The 22,126-nt window shown below is 40.3% G+C and overlaps 1 protein-coding gene across 1 annotated transcript in view; it reads right to left on the reverse strand.

Moving 5' to 3' along the window:
- The window catches only part of TTN (titin), a 322,156-nt gene that overhangs the window by 287,285 nt on the left and 12,745 nt on the right, over nt 1–22,126 (reverse strand). Inside the window, exons 5-26 of the mRNA XM_066621689.1 lie at nt 21,968–22,059; nt 21,632–21,876; nt 18,257–18,590; nt 17,840–17,983; nt 17,224–17,343; nt 16,049–16,189; nt 14,844–14,990; nt 14,268–14,405; nt 12,717–12,983; nt 12,457–12,582; nt 10,942–11,220; nt 10,584–10,649; nt 8,567–8,825; nt 7,539–7,599; nt 7,221–7,433; nt 6,573–6,715; nt 5,719–5,924; nt 5,343–5,573; nt 3,694–3,938; nt 1,017–1,240; nt 744–908; nt 469–637 (exon numbers count right to left, since the gene is read on the reverse strand). Coding sequence (XP_066477786.1) covers nt 469–637; nt 744–908; nt 1,017–1,240; nt 3,694–3,938; nt 5,343–5,573; nt 5,719–5,924; nt 6,573–6,715; nt 7,221–7,433; nt 7,539–7,599; nt 8,567–8,825; nt 10,584–10,649; nt 10,942–11,220; nt 12,457–12,582; nt 12,717–12,983; nt 14,268–14,405; nt 14,844–14,990; nt 16,049–16,189; nt 17,224–17,343; nt 17,840–17,983; nt 18,257–18,590; nt 21,632–21,876; nt 21,968–22,059 — 4,015 coding nt within the window. The remainder of the gene's footprint in view (nt 1–468; nt 638–743; nt 909–1,016; nt 1,241–3,693; nt 3,939–5,342; nt 5,574–5,718; nt 5,925–6,572; nt 6,716–7,220; nt 7,434–7,538; nt 7,600–8,566; nt 8,826–10,583; nt 10,650–10,941; nt 11,221–12,456; nt 12,583–12,716; nt 12,984–14,267; nt 14,406–14,843; nt 14,991–16,048; nt 16,190–17,223; nt 17,344–17,839; nt 17,984–18,256; nt 18,591–21,631; nt 21,877–21,967; nt 22,060–22,126) is intronic.

Consider the following 22,126-nt stretch of genomic DNA (forward strand, 5'->3'; position numbering starts at 1 on the left):
CAATACAATACAGTAATACATTACAATACAATACAATAGAATACTTATGTCAAAAGTGAAAGTGGATTGCTCCATTTTCACTTCTAATGAGCTGGGGAGCCCTGCAGGCTCTTGTGCTGCTGCAGGGACAGGTTGCTGCAGGGACTGGTGAGTGCATCCCAGTCCCTCAGCCCTCCTGAGTGGCGTGATCCTGGGGATCACATCATTGCCTCCTCCCTACCTCCCCTCTGCCCCTACCCCTTAAGGGGAAAGAGGCCAGGGCCTGCGGGCTGGGGCATTGTGACGCCCCAGTCTGAAAACTACTCTTTTAGATTATAGATTATACTGCAGACAGTTTCATTCACTGTATTATTAAGAAATACTGGAATTACATTTTTATTTTAAAAAAATGCATTTTGTTTCACTTTATAACAAATGGAATAGGTTAATTATCTATTTCCCAACTAGCAAAATAAATAAATCACTTACTTTATATTTGGATATTTATGTGCTACGATGATGTCACTGTTCTTTAGCCACACAATGTCAGGGTTTGGGTTACCTCTGGCCTTCACATTCATTTCCAGTTTGTCTCCCTCCTTGACACTCATGTTCCTCAGCTTTTCCACAAACAAAGGTCTCACTAAGTGTTCTTTTGCTAAAAATAACCAATTGACAGGTGATTAGAGGGAGACATTAAGACAGATCAACTCACACTAATTGAACACTATTGAACACATGTCTGAAACAGGCAGAAAAAATACCTTCCACTGTCAGGGTCATTGAAATGGATGTTTTGCCTGCTCTGTTCTGAGCAATGACAACCCATTCTCCAGAATCAGCAGGCATAGCTGGTGTAATAATCAGGGATTGTGTCCCATCTTCCTTAATCACAATTTTATGGGTGTAATCATTAAGAACTTGTTGCCCTGCAGAAATAGGTGAAAACAGATATTATTTCACACTGAGCACCATTTTACTGCATGTGAGTCTTTGCTTTTATTGAGAATGATATGCTGAGTGAGGAACTGCCATACCATTGTGAAACCAGTATGTTTCTGGCATGGGTCTGCCCACAACTTTCAGGTCAAATCTTGCTGTCTGCCCTTCTGCACATTTAAATGATGTGGGCTTCAAGACAAACAGAGGCTTGTACAATCTCTCCAGCTGCCCTTCATCTGTCTCATCCAATCGACGTGCAGGAGAGCGTGAAGGGGAACTGCGTGCAGGGGATCGGCTTGGGGATCGTGGAGAGAGAGATCTGAAGAGATAACATAACATCCAATGAAAACACGCATGAACAATGGTACCTAAACTAGCAGGGCAAATATCTTCTTCTGTCAAAATCATTGAGGTAGTCCCTGAAATGTAACAACATACAACCAACTTCCAATTTATTATATTAGCAATTATAATCAGATTGCCTCAGCAGGTGAAGAGTTGCATATTGTCAAGTCTATGTCACTTAAAAACCATGTGCATATCCCATATGGGGGAACTTTGCAGAAGACAATGATAAGACATTTATATATGGACTAAATATCAATACACTGCACATATACAGAACAATTCTATGAAAGTTGCCTTTGGGCCCAATCCTATCCAATTTTCCAGGGCTGGTACAGTAGTGCCAGCGGTGTGTGTGCTGCATATTGTGGTGGAGGGCAGTCACTGGGACCTTCTCAAGGTATGGAAATATGTGTTCCCTTACCATGGGGCTGCATTGTGACCCCACTGGAGCTGGAATGTTGGATAGGATTGGGCCCTCAGTTACTAAAAGCAACAGATAGTTTACTGCACAATAACTACAACATTAAACGGTGCTAATTTTTTTTTCACCTGCGTCATATGTGACAAGGTTTTAGAACAAGCATTCAGGATTTTTCACAAAATGAAATTTAGGACTAGGCAACTAATCCAATTTGCAAAGAATAACTTCTGCACTTAAGATGCTTAATTCAGTATCTGCTAGATTGATTTTTTCAGCTGACTGCTATAACCAATGAATACTTTGGGAGCTGTTGCCGAGTGGGTGTATTGGTGTGGGGGAGAGCTTAGGAGTGGCTCAAAGCAAAAGAAGTCAGATGTAGGAAAAGAGAGGTACTGAAAATACATGGGGGAATCAGAGCACTCTATGCTTTTTGGCCATCAGCTGTTCGGCACACCACTGCACTGAACATCTGAGAAAAAAAACAAAGAGTAGGGCACAAGAATTACATCAGAGATTGGTTGGATAGGGTACCAGCCAAGGGCCTATGGCAGCGGTTTTCAAACTCTCAGGAAGTTTGAAAACCACTGTAAGTTCTTGCGAGAGTGGGGGGGAGGCAGCAGGGGGAAAGCTGCGGCACAATCCCCAGGATCGTGCTGCTCAGGGGGGCTGCAGGGGCTTGGGTACACTTACCCAAGCCTCCTGTAGCCTCCTGGGGGGTGCGGGGAGCCCTGCACAAACGTCTGCAGGGCTCACTGCAGCTTTGAAAGGAAAAGTGGAGCGATCACGCCCCACTTCCGCTTTAGCGGAGGCGGAGCATGATTGCTCCGCTTTCTGTTTCAAAGCTGTGGGGAGTCCTGCAGACGTTCGTGCAGGGCTCTCCGCATCCCCAGGAGGCTGCAAGTGTACCCAAGCCCCTGCAGCCCCTGGAGTGGCACGATCCTAGGGATCACGCCGCTGCCTCCTCCCTGCCTCTAGGTTGCCCCTGCCCCTTAAGGGGGAAGAGGCCAGGGCCCATAGGCTGGGGCATCGCGATGCCCCAGTTTGAAAAGCCCTGGTCTATGGCTATAAAAGAATCCACTGGCCAGGCTCACCCCTACTGATGACAGTGGTAGTGCCCAGTGTGCCATCAGAGGGCAGATGGGGCCACCACAGGGGTCCCCCAAAACTGGCATTGGCAGGACACCAGTTGTCTCTCCCATTTGACCCCACATGTTTCTCACACAACACTTTCTGCATGCTCCTTCATCTCCCTTTTCTTTCAAATCTTTTAGGAGTGCTGTGTTCAAATACGGGCACCTCACTTTAGAAAGATGCAGCCAAACTGGAGTAGGTTCATAAAAGAGCGACAAAGATGCTCAGAGGGACTGGAGAACAAGCCCTATGGTTGAGGGAACTTGGTATGATTAAGCTGGAGAAGAAAAGGCTGAGAGGGGATTTGACAGTGTTCTTCAACACTATCAAATGGGTTCAAACTGCAAGGGAGGAGATTCAGGAAGAAAATGGTAAGGGCAGTTCAGCAGTAGAATCAATTATCAAGAGAGGTGGCGGATTCTCCCTCACTGGAGATCTTCAAGCAGAGGCCTGACAAGTACCAGCTGGAGATGCTCTAGCACAATTTCCTGCTACTTGCAGAGGGTTGGACTAGATAACCATTTATATCCCTTCCAACTCTATGATTCTAGGTGCTTGGACAGGTCAGGTACAGATCTTGGTACAGATCCTATTGCATGTAAGTGCTTGTGTTTAAATCACTGCTGATGCAAGAAGACAGCTGCTATTACTGTTTGTCCTTGACTTTTAAAGTAGAGGTGCCCCAATTTCAGTAAATTTTGGTGATTTCATATTTCTCCCACAACTGTTCAAAGGATACTGCAGAGCAATAAGTGCCCTGATCATAAAATTCGGTTTCCATGTGACTGAAAGAAAGTATTGTTGTGGTAGACAAAGAAGGGGCCGCACAGGATCCTGACAGAAAATAGTTCTAGGCTCAGCCTTATTCTTACCGATATCTTCTTATCATTTCAGGTGATGGGATATAACTTGGAGACCCAGTTGGTCCAACAGGCTCGACGTATAGCTTTGCTGAGCATATGGCATTTCCTTTTACATTACTGGCAAAGACAGTGTAAATTCCTTCATCTTCAGGCAAGACAACAGGTAAACGCAGGCTGGCCCTGCCATCTTCTACAACCTCCATATGGTAGCGGTCTCCATGCTTGATACGCCTTCCATCCTTGTACCATGCAATCTGCACACAACAACAACAACAAAATCATGTAAATGGAACATTTGAAATTTCCATATAAGTAAATTGGGGGTTCCCCACTGTATACTTCATTGATGGTTAGACTATAGTTCTATTTGCATGGTACTGTACTCATTTTACTTACTTATTTATTTATTTAGAGAATTTTTATCATGCCTTTCTCCCGCACATTAGGAGCGCCGAAGGCAGCTTACAACATAAAAACACCACACAGAGTGAAAGATTAAAATACTAAAACACTGAAATGTTTTTAAAAATAAAATGTTTTTAAAAATATTTTAAAAATATTATAAACATTTTATGTTTAAATGTTAAATACTTATGGACTACATGCGTTGTTACAGGCATGCCAGCAAACACACACACACACCAGTTTGACGTATTTTGTAGGTCTGACACACACACCCCACATTCTAGCTTTAACTTCTGTCTGGAGCAACAAAAACTGCACTTGGGGAGAGCTCCCTCCATGATATGGAATGCTGGGCACCCAATGTTCTAAATCATGGAGAAGATCACTCCTTACATATGGCATTTACCTCTGCAACCAATGCTACACCCAGAGGGAAAAGGGGATGAAGGTGCAGAGAATGTGATACTCCAAATGGGACTTTCTGACATGCTTCCATCCTCAGTGTCCACAGTTACAGCAACATAAGAATAGGACTTATTTTACTTGTCAAACAATTTTATCTGAAATACTGTTTTTCTCTGGTAACATTGGTAGGAATAGGATTTTCTTTTCTTTATTTACAGCTTTGGAAGACATGGAAAAAACCCTTACTATAAACAAATATTTTGAATAAAATTTCCACCCAGTATGATCAAAACACAAGATTAAGATATATCTATGGGATTCTTTCTTCAATTCATGCATATAAAGTGGAATCATGCTTACCGGACAGCACAATATTTGTTTGCAAGCTATGTATTTACATATTAAATTAACAGATCAAGTCAGTTTTCTCTGAAGACCTTATATAATGGTCATTTAAAAGCATTTTACTGATTTGACTGTTTATATCAATTTACATAGGGACTTCCAACTTTGAACATAAACTGTGTTTCATTATCCTAAAATGACACCTGTTTTCATCTGACTGCTACAAACAGTGCTCAAAAGAAGCCATGGTTTAGATGACAACACATGTTTCAGATTTGCAGATTGTTGTTTGTTACAGTCAGGAAGATGATGAAATGCCTCTTGAATAAATCTGAACACAATTTAGGAGGAAAAGGATACTAACAGAGGGAAGCATCCATATGTTCCTTGCTCTGGAGGAAGGGTCCTTGGTCCAGTGGCAGAATACTTGCTTAGGAGGAAGGGAAACTGGATGCTACCCAGGGTAGTGATCATTCTACTGTAAGGCATATATATCTGCATACCTTTGGCAAAGGATATCCAGTCATCTTGCAATGAAAAGTTACACCGCTTCCTTCAAGGATTCTATAATTCTTTAATCTCAGTTCAAATCCGGATTCAACTGCTTCGGATTCAGAGATGTCAACCACCATCTCTTCTCCATCTTCTTCAAGGAGTTCTTCAAGGGTGGTCTTAATAATTCTGAATTCAATTTCTTTGATAAGTCTTTCTTCAAAGGAAGAAATGTGGAACTCCTACACATAGAGACAAAAATGTTCATATACTTTTGTGAAAAATTTAGTGAAGAAAAAATTAGGGAAGAAAAAAAGGGGGGAAGGAATTGCAATTTTGTTTTAAAAAATTTCAAAGTTTTAAAAAAAATTCTTTAAGTGTTTTTACCTGTTCTTCTACAAAAGTTCTGATCAACGTTGTATCTTTTGCCATTTTCTTCCTAATTAGAGCTTGCTCTTTTTCATATTCTTTTTCATAGTCAGCATACAAAGTAGGCGGGGCTACTGCAGCCACTTTAGGTTCTTGGACATATGTAGTTACTTGGGTTTGATACATTATTTCTTGTTGAGATTTAAGGTAGACCTCATAATCAGCTAAAAGACAAAATCAGGCTAGTTTTATAAATTGCTAGCCATAAATTTTTTATAAATTGCTGCCATAGTAGTAGAAGCTAATACAAGCACGCTGAGTGATAGTTCTAACTTGACACAACTCCTGCTAGGAGCACTACTTTGGTTTGGGAGCACTGCTTCTACCCTTGCTCTATAATTGCAAAGTATTTTTATTAGTGTTCTAAAAACTATGATCCCCAAATGGGGACTCACAAGTAGAGCTGAGGTGGTCCCTGTGATTGTGCCAGGCTAATTGCACTGGGTATTGGGAAAAACACAGCAGTACAGGAAAGGAAGTCTAGCGAATTGGGTGGGTTGGACCTATAGTAACTTAGCATATACGAATTTTCATTAGCGTGCTCGATTCCTAGTAAGTTGGTTGTTTTCTACTGTGTTTCTAAAAAGTAGGATATGGTCAACAGCTAAGATTAGTAAACATCTTAGCCTTCCCTTGTTATATTCAGCAATAGCTTAGAAAATTTGGATTCTTTTCTGCTCTTGATCTTGCCTTCCATTTCAATCCAGGCAGTGAAACTGAACTTTTATGATTTGCAAACCCTTGTACAAGGACAACACTTAAGTACTATAATAATTTTTTTTAAAATTATTATTCGTTTCCTACTCATGTACCTTCTTCTAGTAAGGAAGCTGACGCAGAAACTTCCCCATGTTTGTTGCGAATAACAATGGTATACTCTCCGGCATCATCAGCAAAAGTCATGGAAATTTCAAGTCTGCATTCCCCAGTTTCTTTTTTGTGCATTATTTTGTACCTTTAGAAACACACACACAAAAAAAAGAACTCATCGATGAACAAAGAGTTACAAAAGCTTAACTTACTGAGAAATTCCTCATGGAACACACTTGCTAATAACCAACTCAACAGTTCAGAAAGTGCACCCAAGGTTATAACCTTTCAGAACACAAATTGAGGTTTACATGCACCCCAATATTTAAAGCTCCCTTTTGTGGAAAGCTAGCACATTCAGCACAGAACATTTAAAGATGTGATTCTTCAATATGCATTCTGAAGTGATACAGTCCATGGACTTTTTCTGATCATTTGATTCAGGTCTAAGATATGGAGCTCATATTATCACAGTTTGTTTCAGAACTAATTTAATCTTCATGTGACCTCAGAAAGAGGCCTAAAGCAGAACAATTTTTATTGTTCATCATTAATAATTACATTTTGCACTGTTTGATCAGTATTATATAGTCGTGTATGTTCAGTTATCATATTATGTAGAAATTGAAACTGGAAAATGGATACTGTACCTGTAGCCAGTAGTAAGAGGAACCCCAGCTTTCTTCCAGTAAACATGTGGCTTTGGGTTGCCCCCAACTTGGCACTCAAAAACAACACATCCACCTTCAATTAACTTCTGTACAACAGGTTTCCTTATAAAGAATGGAGCTGCAGGTTCTCCAGATACTTCTTCTGCATGAGCAGTGATCTCAGTCATGACTACATCTCTTGATTCCACGTAGCTAGAAGGGACATCCCAGTAAAGACAAAGGTAAATGCAATAATCCAAAAGGCAATAAATATGAACCATAGTGACCACAGTTCAAGCAGTTAAAAAAAATCATTACCCTTTCTGTTCTTTGACCACTTTTGCAGAAACTGCTTCTTTGCTCTCAAACTCCTCCGAAACTATTAAAAAAAATATATTAATGTCAAAACATTTTCCAAGATGGGGAAACTGGATGCCATATAAAGAGATCATTGTCATTAGGACAAGGGAATCAGGACCAATGCTGATGGACCCATTTCAGATCACCATTAATTGAGCCGTTTTTATTACTTCAGTGAAGCACTGGAATTATTATGGACAGCTTCTGCACGGTCAGTGATAGAGGATGAGATTTTAAACCTTCAGGGGCATGAGGAATAAATTAAGAACATTTATATTATTTTTTATAAATATATAGCCATCAGTGCCACTATAGTGCACAATAGTTGGGGTAATCTTCAGGATGAAAGATGTTCTGTGTGTCTCTTTGTCTGTCTGGTGATATGCCCAGTGAGCTGCAGGATTGAATGGAATTGTACCAACTTGAGAAATCTCTTCCACAGTGGCACCCACTATGCCTCAGGAGACCTGGCTTTCTCCCACCCAGTGTTCTGTTGTCTCAAAACTTTGTTGATCTAACAAGTTTTTAATCTTCCTGCAGTTTATGTTTTGTTTTAGTCTGCTCTATATATGTGTTCTTACATTTTTGTTTGTATTGATTTTACAGTTTTATTCTCCACTGTTGTTGCTTCTCTCTCTCTCTCTCTCTGTGAGATTTGTTACTTGCTTTGAACAGGTCCCCTCTTTCATGGAGGAGAAATGTGGGATACAAAGCCTAATATGAATAAAACACATGCCGTACCTACTAAGGTGTGTTAAGTTGTGTGTGCTAGGAGATAAAAATATGGATATTTTTAACCTGGGATGTCTGAGTTTAGGATTTTTGCAACAGGAATTCTAGTGGTGTTGGAATTGTAGTGGATTCAAGTAGCAAACTTAGATATGCCTCTGCACAGTTTTTCTCAACAATCTGCTAAAGTTGATAGATGCTAAAGAATGTGCTGTCCACCTTGTAATTAAGTCTCACATTGTTTATCATGTACTTGCCTTGTACAGTAAGGTAGCATGAAGTGCTGACACTTCCAGCCTCATTGGTAGCTGTGCAGGTAAATTTTCCACTATCTTCTGCAAAAGCTTCTCGAATCACAAGGCGAGCGACTCTTGCCTCAAAGGTAATCTGGAAATCTATGGAATTCTCAATGTGGTAGTCTTCCCTGTACCAAGCCACAGTTGGGGCTGGATAGGCAGAGATACGACACTCCAGGGTGACAGATTCCCCCTCCATAACAGTCACATTTTTCAAGGCCTAGAGAGCGCGCACACACAAAAACAGATACTCAGAAAATTCATATAATCTCCTCACTCATAAATAAAAGATTTTAAAAGCTCAGGAAATCAAGTTCTCGTTTACACTTATACTGAGATTGTGGTCTGAACTGCTGTACAAAGCTGTTTCACAGTCTTGTCAAACCAGCAGCCAGCATAGTCCAAACCAATCAGCACTCAACACTTAGTGATTATAACAAATTCTTGCTGAAGGAAGCTTTTAGCTCCTCAGAGCCAGAAGTTGTCTTTCTCAGATATTTTCCTGTTTCAATCCTCAACAAGACAGAACTGCATGGCCATTGGTTGCCCAACTTCCCCGTGGTTTGTCTGAGCTTCTATGTGCCCTGGGATCAGTCAGTCCAGAGACAGCATTCTATTCATGTGGCAGAAAATGCTCCTCCAAGGTGGATAAAAAATGTGCACAACTATATGATGGGTTAAAAACATAAGAACAGCCTTGCTGGATCATGCCAAAGGCCCCTCTAGTCCAACTCCCATATTCTCACAGTGCCCCACTATTTCAGAGAACTGGCTAGAAGAGTTTGCTTATAACCTCAGGATTTAGATCAGCTAGATCAGTGACCTTCAACTTATCAAGAGCTGGGAACCAGCTCAAACTCTGCAACATGGGAACCATGAGTGAGAGGGGTGGGCAATTCAGTGCCCATAGTTACTCTTCTTTTCCCTTTTGTTGGCAGCAAACCAGTGCGCACTGCAAGTATAGCTGGTTCTACCCCTTCTTTCCTTCTAGGTCAATCAGAAGGAAAAGAGAGCAGTGTGGCAACAGTCCTCAATTTTGAAAAGAAGAGAAGAAAGAGGTGAAGTGAGGCAGAGAGCAGATGCTTGGCCAAAGTAAGTTTGGTGGGTGGGAGATTGAGGAGGTGAGCTGAAGATTGGGAGGCCTGGCCAAAGCAACTCAGCCTATGTCACAAGCAGTATTTATCTCATGTAGGACACATAGCCCTGACTACTGTCACTGTAAATTTTTAAAACATATCCAAGCTACACTGTGAGTTGTAAATCCTGATTCATTTGTGATTTCAGGACCCTTCCAGCCCTGCAATCATTATTAACAATAGACTAGCATAATAGAGGTGGATTCTCACAACTTTCTCCAGGTAGATCTCTTGAACTCAGCTGGCCTATTTCCTGATTCTTGTGATTCAGTGGATTGTGTTGGGGGAAAAAAATTGCAATGAAAGACAAATGCGAAACTGCAGTTGCAATGAAAAAGAAAGTTCTGATGAATCGACTTAAACCTGACTTACCACAAAACCCAAGTAAACTCAATGACTTCATTCTAAGACACCATAACCCAGCAATTAGCCACCAATAAGTACATGGAGTTTGAAATGCAAATTTCAAATCATTTACAAAGCCTTTACAAATCATTTCAGTGGACAGACCAGATCCTGGATGCAACTCCTCTGTACTTTGGATCTGTTTCCTCCATTGAATTGCATGCAGCTGGTCCATGTGGCTTGGGATTTGGTCACTGAGTGTAAGTGACTGACTGACTGCAAAAACTGAGAATTGATTTTTGCATCCTCCTACTTACTATGAACACTAGATGGTGCCAGAGCCTCATCATCATACCTTTTTGGCATAGTAGACATACAATATACACACACACACCCAGAGCCTCATCATATTTTGATCACAGCATTAAAAACAAAAACAGATTGCTGTGGGAAATGTGCAAGTACTATATTGGCTAGACATCTATTACAGTACTTACTTGTACTATGGATGGTGGGGTGGCAGGAACTTCTGCAGGTTCAGGAACTCTTGCAATCTCAATCACCTAGGGATATTTAAAGCAACATTAGTATGAGTCACACCAAGTTGAGGAAGTAAATGGCAGCATGCAAGATTGGAGGTGAGGCAGTGGCTCCTTGCTTGAGAGTCCTCTGCTGTTGGCTATGACAAAGTGATGTTAGAATCTTAGAGATGTGCAGACAAGACAAAAATCACAACATATCAGTAGGGAGAGATATTTTAAAGGGGAAAAGAGGTTGGTAATGAAGGAAAGATGTAAGCACAACAGGTTACTCCGGATGCAAGTTGAGATGATTGGAATTTGTTTGATGACAAACCTCTGGTTCACCTTCCTGCATTAATTCAATGCGTTCTTCCCGCACCACACCACCTGACACGCTCACACCTATGTCTCTTTTCATTTCAGCACCATAACGCCTCTGATAGGTGTCAGCTGTCTCCACGAAAGGAAACTGTGGGGAGACTACTTTTTCTGCCATCACTCTGGGTTCAGGTGACTTTGCAAGAGGAGGCTTCACAGGCTTGGTGATCTTTGGAACAGAAGTTGCGGACAACTCCTTTTGTAGAGTAGCTATAGCAGATCCTGCTATTGAAACCTGACCAACCCAAGAGAAAGAGAGTTACTGCTTTGCTATATTTTAAAAGATGCACTATATAATAGCCAAACAAATACATGTAAAAAGGTAGGTAGCTACACTTCTTTTATGGCCAGTGCCATTAGTTTTTGAAAGAACAAAATCAGTTAATTTTCTTTCTTTCACCAATTAGTAAACAATGCACATTTTAAAAACGATTATCTGTTCTTTGAAATTATTAAAAAAAATGTTTCAATAATTTAAAGTTATTAAAATAAAAATTCGAAATTGGTCTGTATTTGCTGTTAAGAAGCAAAAAGTCTCATAAGGGTCATATGAATTTGACACGTTTTAGAGAGAAATTCAGTTATACTGCCCATAATATCATGATAGATAAGCAAATATAAGATACAAGAGAACTAATTCACTTTCAGTTAAAATGCCTTTATATTAGGCAAAAGAATCAGACAATAAAGAAGAAACCTTATTTAGAAGCAAAATTAAGGTAATTGCCATAACATTCTTTGCATTATTTACATGTACTTGAGGGTTAAAAAGGGTGCATTCTTATAACAAAAATGAAAGACAGCACAAATCTGTATTCTAAAAATGGATTAGATTGGGTTGTTAGATGATGAGACCTGTGAAGGAGATAATTAAATGTCAAGTAGAAAACAGGGGAAAAGTAACATGAAAGTTACACCAAAGCAAGTCGCTCTAACGGAAGCATAAAAAATGGTGTGGATTATGTAGGTACGTTATGTTAATTCCTAAATTGATTTAGTATGCAGTAGAACTACTGAGGATGAAAGAACAAATGCTACCGTTTTATGAATTATTTGATTAATGCATTGGGTGAGCATGGTGAGAGAATTTTCTACCCTTCAAGAGAGGAAAGCGGTGTGCCAGGCATGTAGCATATAACTCAGTATTTCCGCCCCACCCATTCCTTTCTGGATGAGATTTTCTTTTTAGTGTATGATCAATAAAAACGGAATAGGTATATTTTACAACTCACATGTACAGATACTTTCTTGTGAATATAATTTATTTAACAGAGAACACTTTAATAATATAATCTTAAATAACACCATCCTGTATTATTGCAATGTTAGAATGGGAGGCAAGCCTTTGAATGGGATCTGTAAGAGCCCCACTATTTCCATAAGCACATGAGCCTACATATACTCAATCATGTCGCGATTGTTCTCAAATGACACAGCTGTTTGCCTGGCATGCCATTCCTCCTCTTCTTACCTCATAAGTATGATCTGGTTTAGGAACTGTAATTTTTGAAACTGTAAAATGAGGGCTTGCAGTACGGGGACGAGTGTGTTCCACATGGATTGCTTTTTCGACTGAAGTTTCAGCAGTTCTTTTAATCTACATTAACCAATAAAATGTTTGTTGAGAATGTGGCATTGTCAGCCAAGAAGAAGAAACAAAAATAACCACCCAAACTAAAGATGTTCAACAGCCATTGGAAATAAAACTGCATTGTTAAACTGGAGCCTAACCTGTGTGGATACGGCCATTCCCCTTTTTTCAACAGCTGCAATGTGTTTCTCAGAAGGAACATGAACTTCCTTGGGTTTCACTGGCTGTTCTGGTGGTAGCTCAACAACATGTCTTGCTAAAGCATGCTCTTTATATCCGTACTCCAGAGCTGCCTGTTCAGAATAAGCTTCTTCAGTATACTCTGGCTCTCTTGGTTCTCTAATGCGTGCTTGATCAACTGCATGGACAACTGTAGCTACAGCTTCAGCTTTCTGGCCAACACCAATCTAAAGGTAACATTTGTAGAACATGGACACATATGCATGTTAATGACACAGAACAGCAGCACAGAGGACTTACACATGAACAGCTTGCGTATCCAGACCTCTAATCCGGATACTTCCTTATGCCATATTCACATTTCATGCCCCTTTATTGCTATTATGTGGACACATTTTATGCCTCCATATATTCTGGAGCTCATCTTTTGAAGACAAATTAAATGTCCCTTTGAAGTATCCAGATATTGAGGGAGAAAATTTTCACTGTATACAATGCAGACAGATAATGCAGAAATACAGCATATCTAATATAAAATGTTCAAATACCATATTGAAAATACTGAAGGTAGATAGGAGTATTTCTTTTACACTGAATATCCCTATGATACACATATTTATGCATATATGGAATATGCAGCATTTTATGAACTCTATTGTGTGTACAGAACATTCCAGGATTTCACACACACACACACACACACACACACACACACACACACTTTTCAGAGAGTGGTACACAGAATTTTGCAACACATTTTTTTTTTAAAAAAACCACAGATGGTTACAAACAACTGTGTTTGCATATATCTGCATTTGATGCGAGGAAAAATCCTCCTGGCCTATGATGAACAGATGACCAAGCTACTCTGAAAGACTGTACCCTCAGGGTAACTTAGTGTTTTGTGTGGACTAGTAGTTCAATTATTATAGGGACATAATTTAATATTTGCTTCAGCCTCACTATGCTCCCTTTCAACATGCCCACATCCCAGTGATGTAAACTGATTTTTTTTTTTTTTTTGCACAGACTTGGGCAGCATACAAACTGGAACTTCAGTCTTGGGGAGCCTTGAAAGACCCCTCCTGCAAGCAGAACACTTCTTGTGTTGCTGGAGAGAGCTCTCACTGGTGGAACTGCTAGGTGGAAGCATACCTATTGAAACTACCTTCTCTGTTTTTCTATTTAGATGATTAATTTAAAGCTGATATTTTGTCTTTTGAAAATCCAGCTGCTCATGCCTAACAAAGACAAGAGGCAGAAAGTGAACTGCTGCTCTTTCTTCCCCATCCTAGTACACAACTGTTAATGCATACAAATAATGAAAAACACATTTGAAAAAATAACTATTTTTTTTTAAATGCACTGTCTATGATAACTTTCAAAGGGACAAATTAAACACGATGTGAGAACAGTGTCACAAACCCAAACGTCAGCAGCTGCATTCTGCTGGTGTGGATGTTGTAACATTAAAATAACTTTGAGCACATCTCTGAGCGAGGTCTATTCACCTGATCATGAACTAGCTGGATTTGTTCTCTTTTGACAGCAACTTCTTCTCTAGTTCTTGATATTTTCTCTTGCTCCCTGCGTTTGTCAACAGCAATGATTGTCGGAACTATGGTAGTTTTCTCAGCTTCTTTTCTTATCTGATCATTAGAGCAAGAACAGAAGTCTCAAGTTACATAATAACTCAAACACAAAAATATATTAAAATGAGATGGTGTTGGAATGCATGGTCAGGGAAAAAGTTAACAGGGTTAAAGGGCTTTAAGGCTTTGTCCACTGCAGAGTGTCCCAGAGCCTGTACTGGACAGTGATGCTTGGTTGTTATCTGGCTGGCTAGTTTAAGAAAACTAAAATGCAATTTAGTACATGAATTCTTAAAATCATAAAGGTTATCACGTGGAGAAGCTGTAAACATATTAGGGCATGCCATATGGCACAAAGACCGCTTTCTATTTCTCTTGAAGAATGTAGCATGAAAGGGTATTGAACAGTTAGTATATTTATCAGAAAACCATGAGAATGTAAAAGGGAGAATGGGATATGAGAAAGACCATCATGTCATCAATGATTCCATTCACCTTTTCTTTGGCAAGGTGGACTTGTTCTTGTTTGGTAGCAATTCCTTCTGTAGTTTTTACTATTGTGGCAGGCACTTTGAATTTATCAGTGGTAATTACTACTTTAGGTACAGAAGGTTTCACAGACTTCACAACTTCTTTCCTAATCTGATTTTATAGTAAAAAGAGAGGTTTGATTATATATGGTATTGCAAAAAAGATTTACATGGACATCTGGGTAAAGCAGGAAAGGATCAGTAAAGCACAAGGGAATAAGAAGCAGCAAAAATGACAAAATATCTATGAATGCCCTAGAATTAGCATCATGGATAGGCTAATTACACTCAATTCTACCTGAATCCTTGTAAAATTTAGTAGAACTGAATTCTACTGGAAGTGGGGTGATTTGGCAATGTATTTTATTAAATGTAAAGAAATCATGGACTCTTTTCCTTGCATACCTAAATGCTCTTCACATTCAGTGACCCATCAGTCAACAAGAAGGCACTACAGGCACAACCAGATTTCCAAAAGAAAGATTCATCACCACATGGTGACTTTCTATAATCACTTCATGACTAATCCATGCAGAACTAGTTGTGGAAAGGATCTAACATTTATTAGAATTGCAGGCCAGCATAAGTTACCAAATGCAGTTTTTGAGACTGGCTGAAGTCATGTTAGTTTGAGAGTTTGATACAACAGACCCCTTCCCATGACTCATATTCATGCTGAATTTCAGCAAAACAAAGCCCAGTAATAGCACCAAAACTGGTGGGACCTTTGAATTGAGCAAAATGTTTAGAGAATTTCACTAGATAATCAATGGATGTAAAGCTTTTGTTTGTTTCCTGCTTGGTTTCGGGGGGGGGGGGGGAACCAACAGCAACCCTCAGTAATCTAGGATGAGCATGTTAGTAAGAAAAACCTTAATCCACAAAACTCATACATTCAAGAGTTCAGTCTTCCAATCCCTAATATGCAGAATTCCTCTTGAAATCATTATAGAATGTTCATCAGGAAAGAATAGCAACTTCTTTTCTAGAAGCGTTTATGATTGTTAGTAGTAGCAGCAGTGATCATAATAATCAAAATATTTATATATGTGTATTGCTGCAACATAGAGATTGAAAAAAACAAAAGGAAATTAAAAGCAACTGGCAAAGAATCGAATTTGTAAATGAGATGGGAGCAGCTTGCTGCACAATTTTTACAGCTATATTCACCTTTTCATGATGTGTGATGTGAATTTGTTCTCGTTTGACAGAAACATCTTCTCTAGCTCCTGAAATCTGCTCTCGTTCCTTAATTGTATCGGCAGCAATTATTACCTTGGGTACAGGAACTTTCACTGGTTCCTTTTTTATCTGATGTTTACAACAAAAGGAGAGAAAAAGATTTAAGTTACATATGATCTCACAAACAAATCACATGGTTTTATCCAATAACACAGAGATGCTAGAGTGCAATTGACTTTGTAATAAGTCGTGGCCCACACGTCTCCATAAAATTTGTTTTTTTACATTCTATGCCTCAATAGTTGTGGAGTACTATGAGTACTATGAAATCTCAATTGACAATTATTAAATGCTATCACTGTAATCCTGAACTCACTGGTGGCTGAGCTCAGTAGAGCACCCTGGAGGAAGGGTGGTATAAAAATGTCAAAAAATAAATATTTAAAAGAAGGTACTTATTGAGGGATTACTTTTCTGAGTTGTTCCAGAGATACAAAGTGATTTCATTAAGCAGCACAGTGAAATCAAGCATGACATTACCACATGCTCATATATAACCACCACATAATCACAGATTGCGTTGTGGTCTTTACAGTACTTCATAATTAATGGGGCAATGGCATAACATCACAATATTTAACTCATAAAGAGTCAGTGAGGAGCAGCCACCCAAAATCTATCTCTGGAAAAGGTAGGGTGAATATTTTATAGCTCAATTATCTCAGTCAGAGGGTTTGGAAACAAGAAACAACAGTTGAAGCAACCAGAGCTATTTAGGCTCATGCAAGGGACCTGCAATAGTCCAGTCTTTTTTTCCCCCCAATCTCCATATCACATAACAAGCTGCTTTGGAAATTTCCCTCAGTTTCAACAGCAATGTGCTATTTGGGTGTTATCAGCCCTATCTAACCAAAATACATAGACAGGTTGGAATCAATCAAGAAATACGAGTGTTAGCAATAACAAATGTAATGAATGAATTAGGGCTTGGATGAGTGATGTCACAATAGACTCAATAATAAAATCTATGATGGAGCTAAAAACATCAAAACAAAATGGAAATGGATGCAGGTCCAATATTATCACTGACAATGAAATATGAAGGTTGCAAATGAAAGAGAACACAGAAATGATTTTCCCATGGGTAAATAAGTACTATTCACCTTCTCCTGAGTGATGTGTATTTGTTCTTGTTTAGTAGCAATTCCTTCTCTAGTTCTTGATATTACCTCTTGTTCTCTGGCTTTACCGGTGGTAACTACTATGGTAGCTTCCTTCTTAATCTTGTGGCAGAAACAAAGAAAAGAAAGCCATAAAATTTGCTTCAACAAACGGTTTCTTAAAAAAAACAACACCCAAAAACATTATGTCAAATGAAGGATAATGTGCTGGGAAAGAGTTATTGGAAGCTGAGTGGGGAAAGGTGGAAATTAAGTGTTAGGAATATCTTGGTCAGTAAAATAAAAACGTTAGATGAACCAAACAAACCGTCTCGATACCTTATTGATCATTTTTATTGGGGTTATTAAAATGGGATCTGAGCCATCTCTATATAAACGGGTTTAAAACGGTTAGCCGATTCCTGTCATTAATGGATCAGTGGATTAGATGACTCCACTGCCAGTGGCATAAATTCCGCTGCTTTTGTATTATTAATGCATGCTTATACGGAAGGCTTGCTACTATTTTGTTATTTGTTTGCTAATGCATGCACTGGCTATGTGTCAGGAATTGTCAGGAGGAGGGGTGTTATATATAACAGTTTGGTTGTACTTCTACCTGCTCCTGGACAGGTTGAATGTGTACTGCTGTCATTGCTGTCCTTTTGGCAGTCTGTTCTACAACAGTTGGAGCAGGTTCTCTCACTCTGGCCATGTCAACAGCAGCAACTACGGTAGCAACAGCTGCTGTTTTCCCAATGTCCTGTAGGACCCAAATTAGTCACATGAAAAGACATCTCTCTTTTCGCCCCTCCCCATAGGGATAAAACATAAAAACATGAAGTAGGCATGACAAGACAAGCAGATAGATCAACACTTAGGTCTATTTAGACATTTCTACTACAACTGTCTAAATAGCTGTGTAAGCAAAGAGTGACACACAGCCTTGAGATTCCACTTGAACAGACCTATTGATTGGCAAAAATTCATGGAGCAAATGAGCAAAGTTCTTTAAAAATGTCTACAAGGGTCTTACCTCTGCAGCTGCAGCAGCACCAACGGCACCAGCAGCACCAATGCCAATGGCGGCGGCGGCCGCAGCAGCGCCACTAATGGTGACCTGTTCTTGTGCAGCGTATCTCCCTTCCCATCTTTCTTCAGTCCTTAACTGGGTGGTACTCGTAGTTACTCTGGTGTCTTGCATTTTCATTTCAGATGTAGCTACGTAACCTTCCTGCTTCCAAGGAGGAAGTACCTCAGAACCCACCGCTGCCATTGCCTGTGTTTTACGGACCAATATTGGGGATTTCACAGGCCGAATTGGTGAGGTGGAGACTGAGAGCCTTGTAGCTCCAGCAGGAGAAACGGACCTGAGGAAGGAACATAAAATCTGCTTGATGCTGTTGAGAACAGTCCACTGAAAACAGTTTTAATAGAACATCATTGATGCTGGGCCACAAGCTAAAACATCCTGATCTGATGACACAGAGGTTCAGGTGCAAATTCATAATACTGTGCACATGGGAAATCAACAAAGTATGAATGGCTATGATCACTATCAATTTAGTTCCGTTACTATTGAGTATATTAGCAGCTTCTGCCATAGGGCGGCATGCATAGGATACAACTGGCATCCATTCTGGAGCTAATGCTGCAAACTGTGGTGGTGTCAGCAGCCTGCTGCTGTGACCATCTGCCCATGAGAGTGCAGGTAAGCTGATGCAGGGAGAAGGCGGTGGGAGGGTGTGGAGAGGATGAACAGGGGGCAGGGAGGGAGGCAGAAAGGGGGAGGAAGTTGATGGATTACCAGATACCAACATGCACCAAAATCCTATCCACATTATCTTGCCTCTCCCTTTCTCTCCTTGTTTTTGTACCAGCAAAATGGCTTGTGTAGATCCAAGGAGACCCATTTGGGAGGCAGAGACTTGCCCCAGGGTATGGGAACAAAAGTTCCCTTACTATAAGAAGAACTCTACGACTGACACCCCCCCCCCCACCATAGGATGCAGCATGTACTCCATTGGTGTGGCTGTGTCGATGGGGGTGGGGGTTCAGTTAGAATCAGAGTGTCAATCAATGTCTTTTTGTATCAAAATCAATTATTAATATCAGTTGAAATCTATGCAATTAATATCTGCATAAGTCCATACATCACTAAAGGGAGGCCTTCTCTACAGCTGATGCATTAAAATGGTGGGCATTTCACAAACATATGCCCAACACATGATGAAAAGGTTAAATCTGTGAATGCATCTGCCTAATTTCTGGAAAAGTAAGCAAAAAAGCAAATGCATCATGTAGGCCAGAGATGTGTAGAGCTAAGAATATAGTTAAGTGTGGACCTCTGTCCTTAAATCTTACACTGCATCAGTATTCTAAGCATCAAGGATTTCCATTTCCATAACAACAGACATAACATAACAGACATTACATAACAATCACAGCAGCACTGGTTCAATATTTATGTGCAAACTTAGTTAATATGTAGACATTTCATCCTAATTTTGCAAGCAGGGGAATAACACCAATAATTGTACTGTAGATGTCACTATTGTACTGTTGTTCAGCTCTATATAGAAGAAAGGCATAAAATTCTGTATGAGTCTATGGTCCAAATCTTAACCCACTTTCCAGCACTGGCATAGCTGTGCCAATGTGACGTGTGCTGCATCCCACAGTTTGGTAGTACTCACAGAGGTCCCCTCAAAGTAAGGGAATGTATGTTCCTTCACCTCAGAGCTGCATTGCCCTTATGTTGGTGCTGAAAAATGGGTTAGGACTGAGCCCTATGTGTCTGAAGCATTTTGTGTTAATCAAAGCTATTAGTATTTATTACTAATATTACTATTACTTATGGGATGTCCTCAGTGTCATAATCAGACATTATAAAAGAACAACTATACTTTGGGTGAAAATTACTGTCGTGGTGTACGCAACAGGAATTTTGGGCACAGGTGCGCATGGAAAAAAATACATGTAATATAAGCCAATGTTGTGCAATGTGGACAAAATTCTGAATTTTCAGTAATCACCGATTTCTTGCCCAAAACATCTCCACATCCGTTCCTCTTCTGCAATATGGGAGTAATCATAATCACATTCCTCACATGGGCAATATCTCAATTATTTTTTCCATTTGCACAAAGAGGAGAGAGGCAATTTTTGACAATCTCCCCTTTCCCCTGCAGCCCCCTGACATCCCTTGAATATATATGCCCTGAAAGCTGAGAGACCCTCAGGAGCAAATACTTGGGGGTACATAATAAATAATAAACCTTCAACAATTGCATGAAATCAAGTTCATCAGTCAGACGAATATGCTTCTGGGTCATAGCATAGCATTAACGTAAGAACATAAGAACAGCCCCACTGGATCAGGCCATAGACCCATCTAGTCCAGCTTCCTGTATCTCACAGAGGCCCACCAAATGCCTCAGGGAGCATACAAGAGACCTGCATCCTGGTGCCCTCCCTTGCATATGGCATTCTGACATAGCCCATTTCTAAAATCAGGAGGTTGCGCATACATCTCATGGCTTATACCCCGTAATGGATTTTTCCTCTAGAAACTTGTCCAATCCCCTTTTAAAGGCATCTAGTCTAGACGCCAGCACCACATCCTGTGGCAAGGAGTTCCACAGACCAACCACACGCTGAGTAAAGAAATATTTTCTCTTGTCTGTTCTAACTCTCCCAACACTCAATTTTAGTGGATGTCCCCTGGTTCTGGTGTTGTGTGAGAGTGTAAAGAGCATCTCCCTATCCACTCTGTCCATCCCCTGCATAATTTTGTATGTCTCAATCATGTCCCCCCTCAGGCGTCTCTTTTCTAGGCTGAAGAGGCCCAAACACCGTAGCCTTTCCTCGTAAGGAAGGTGCCCCAGCCCAGTAATCATCTTAGTCACTCTCTTTTGCACCTTTTCCATTTCCACTATGTCTTTTTTGAGATGCGGCGACCAGAACTGGACACAATACTCCAGGTGTGGCCTTACCATAGATTTGTACAACGGCATTATAATATTAGCCGTTTTGTTCTCAATACCTTTCCTAATGATCCCAAGCATAGAATTGGCCTTCTTAACTGCCGCTGCACATTGGGTCGACACTTTCATCGAGCTGTCCACCACCACCCCAAGATCTCTCTCCTGATCTGTCACAGATAGCTCAGAACCCATCAGCCTATATGTGAAGTTTTGATTTTTTGCCCCAATGTGCATGACCTTACACTTACTGACATTGAAGCGCATCTGCCATTTTGCTGCCCATTCTGCCAGTCTGGAGAGATCCTTCTGGAGCTCCTCACAATCACTTCTGGTCTTCACCACTCGGAAAAGTTTGGTGTCGTCTCTATGCATTCTCTATGCATTTTTATGTTCATTTTCTACTTTTAAAAAATATTGTCATTTACCTGACAGGCGATGGTGTTGGAGCTCTAACATGTCTCACGGGAGATGGTGACTGCCTGACCGGGGATGGAGACTGCTGTCGTGCCATTTGTGCTTTTGCAGCACTTATTGGTGGAGTCGGTGATTTAGAGGTAGGAATAGGAGGCATCCGCGGAGGTGCTTTGTGGGGCAGCTGTAGTCCAGTTGCACTATCTATAACCATCTCGGCGGTTGTAAGTGTTCTGGCATCAAAGTGGGCTTCTATCTTCTGAAATGGAAACACCGAGAAGCGCCATGAGAATCTGCAGTATCAAACCAACTTCTAAAGTTTCCAGTAAACCATATTTTGAAATACAAACCTTCTCAATTCTGGCTTGTCTGGTAGCTTGTGTAATCTGAGCAGTCGAAACAATTGTTTTTGTCTTTTTAGCGGGAACTGCTTCTTCATCACCTAGTGCAATAGAAGGCAAAATTCATAAGTGGCAATAAAGAATAATTGGGTTTTCAGGGGGAAAGAG

This window comes from Tiliqua scincoides, chromosome 1 (genome assembly GCF_035046505.1).
Source record: "Tiliqua scincoides isolate rTilSci1 chromosome 1, rTilSci1.hap2, whole genome shotgun sequence".
Taxonomy (NCBI): Eukaryota; Metazoa; Chordata; class Lepidosauria; order Squamata; family Scincidae; genus Tiliqua; species Tiliqua scincoides.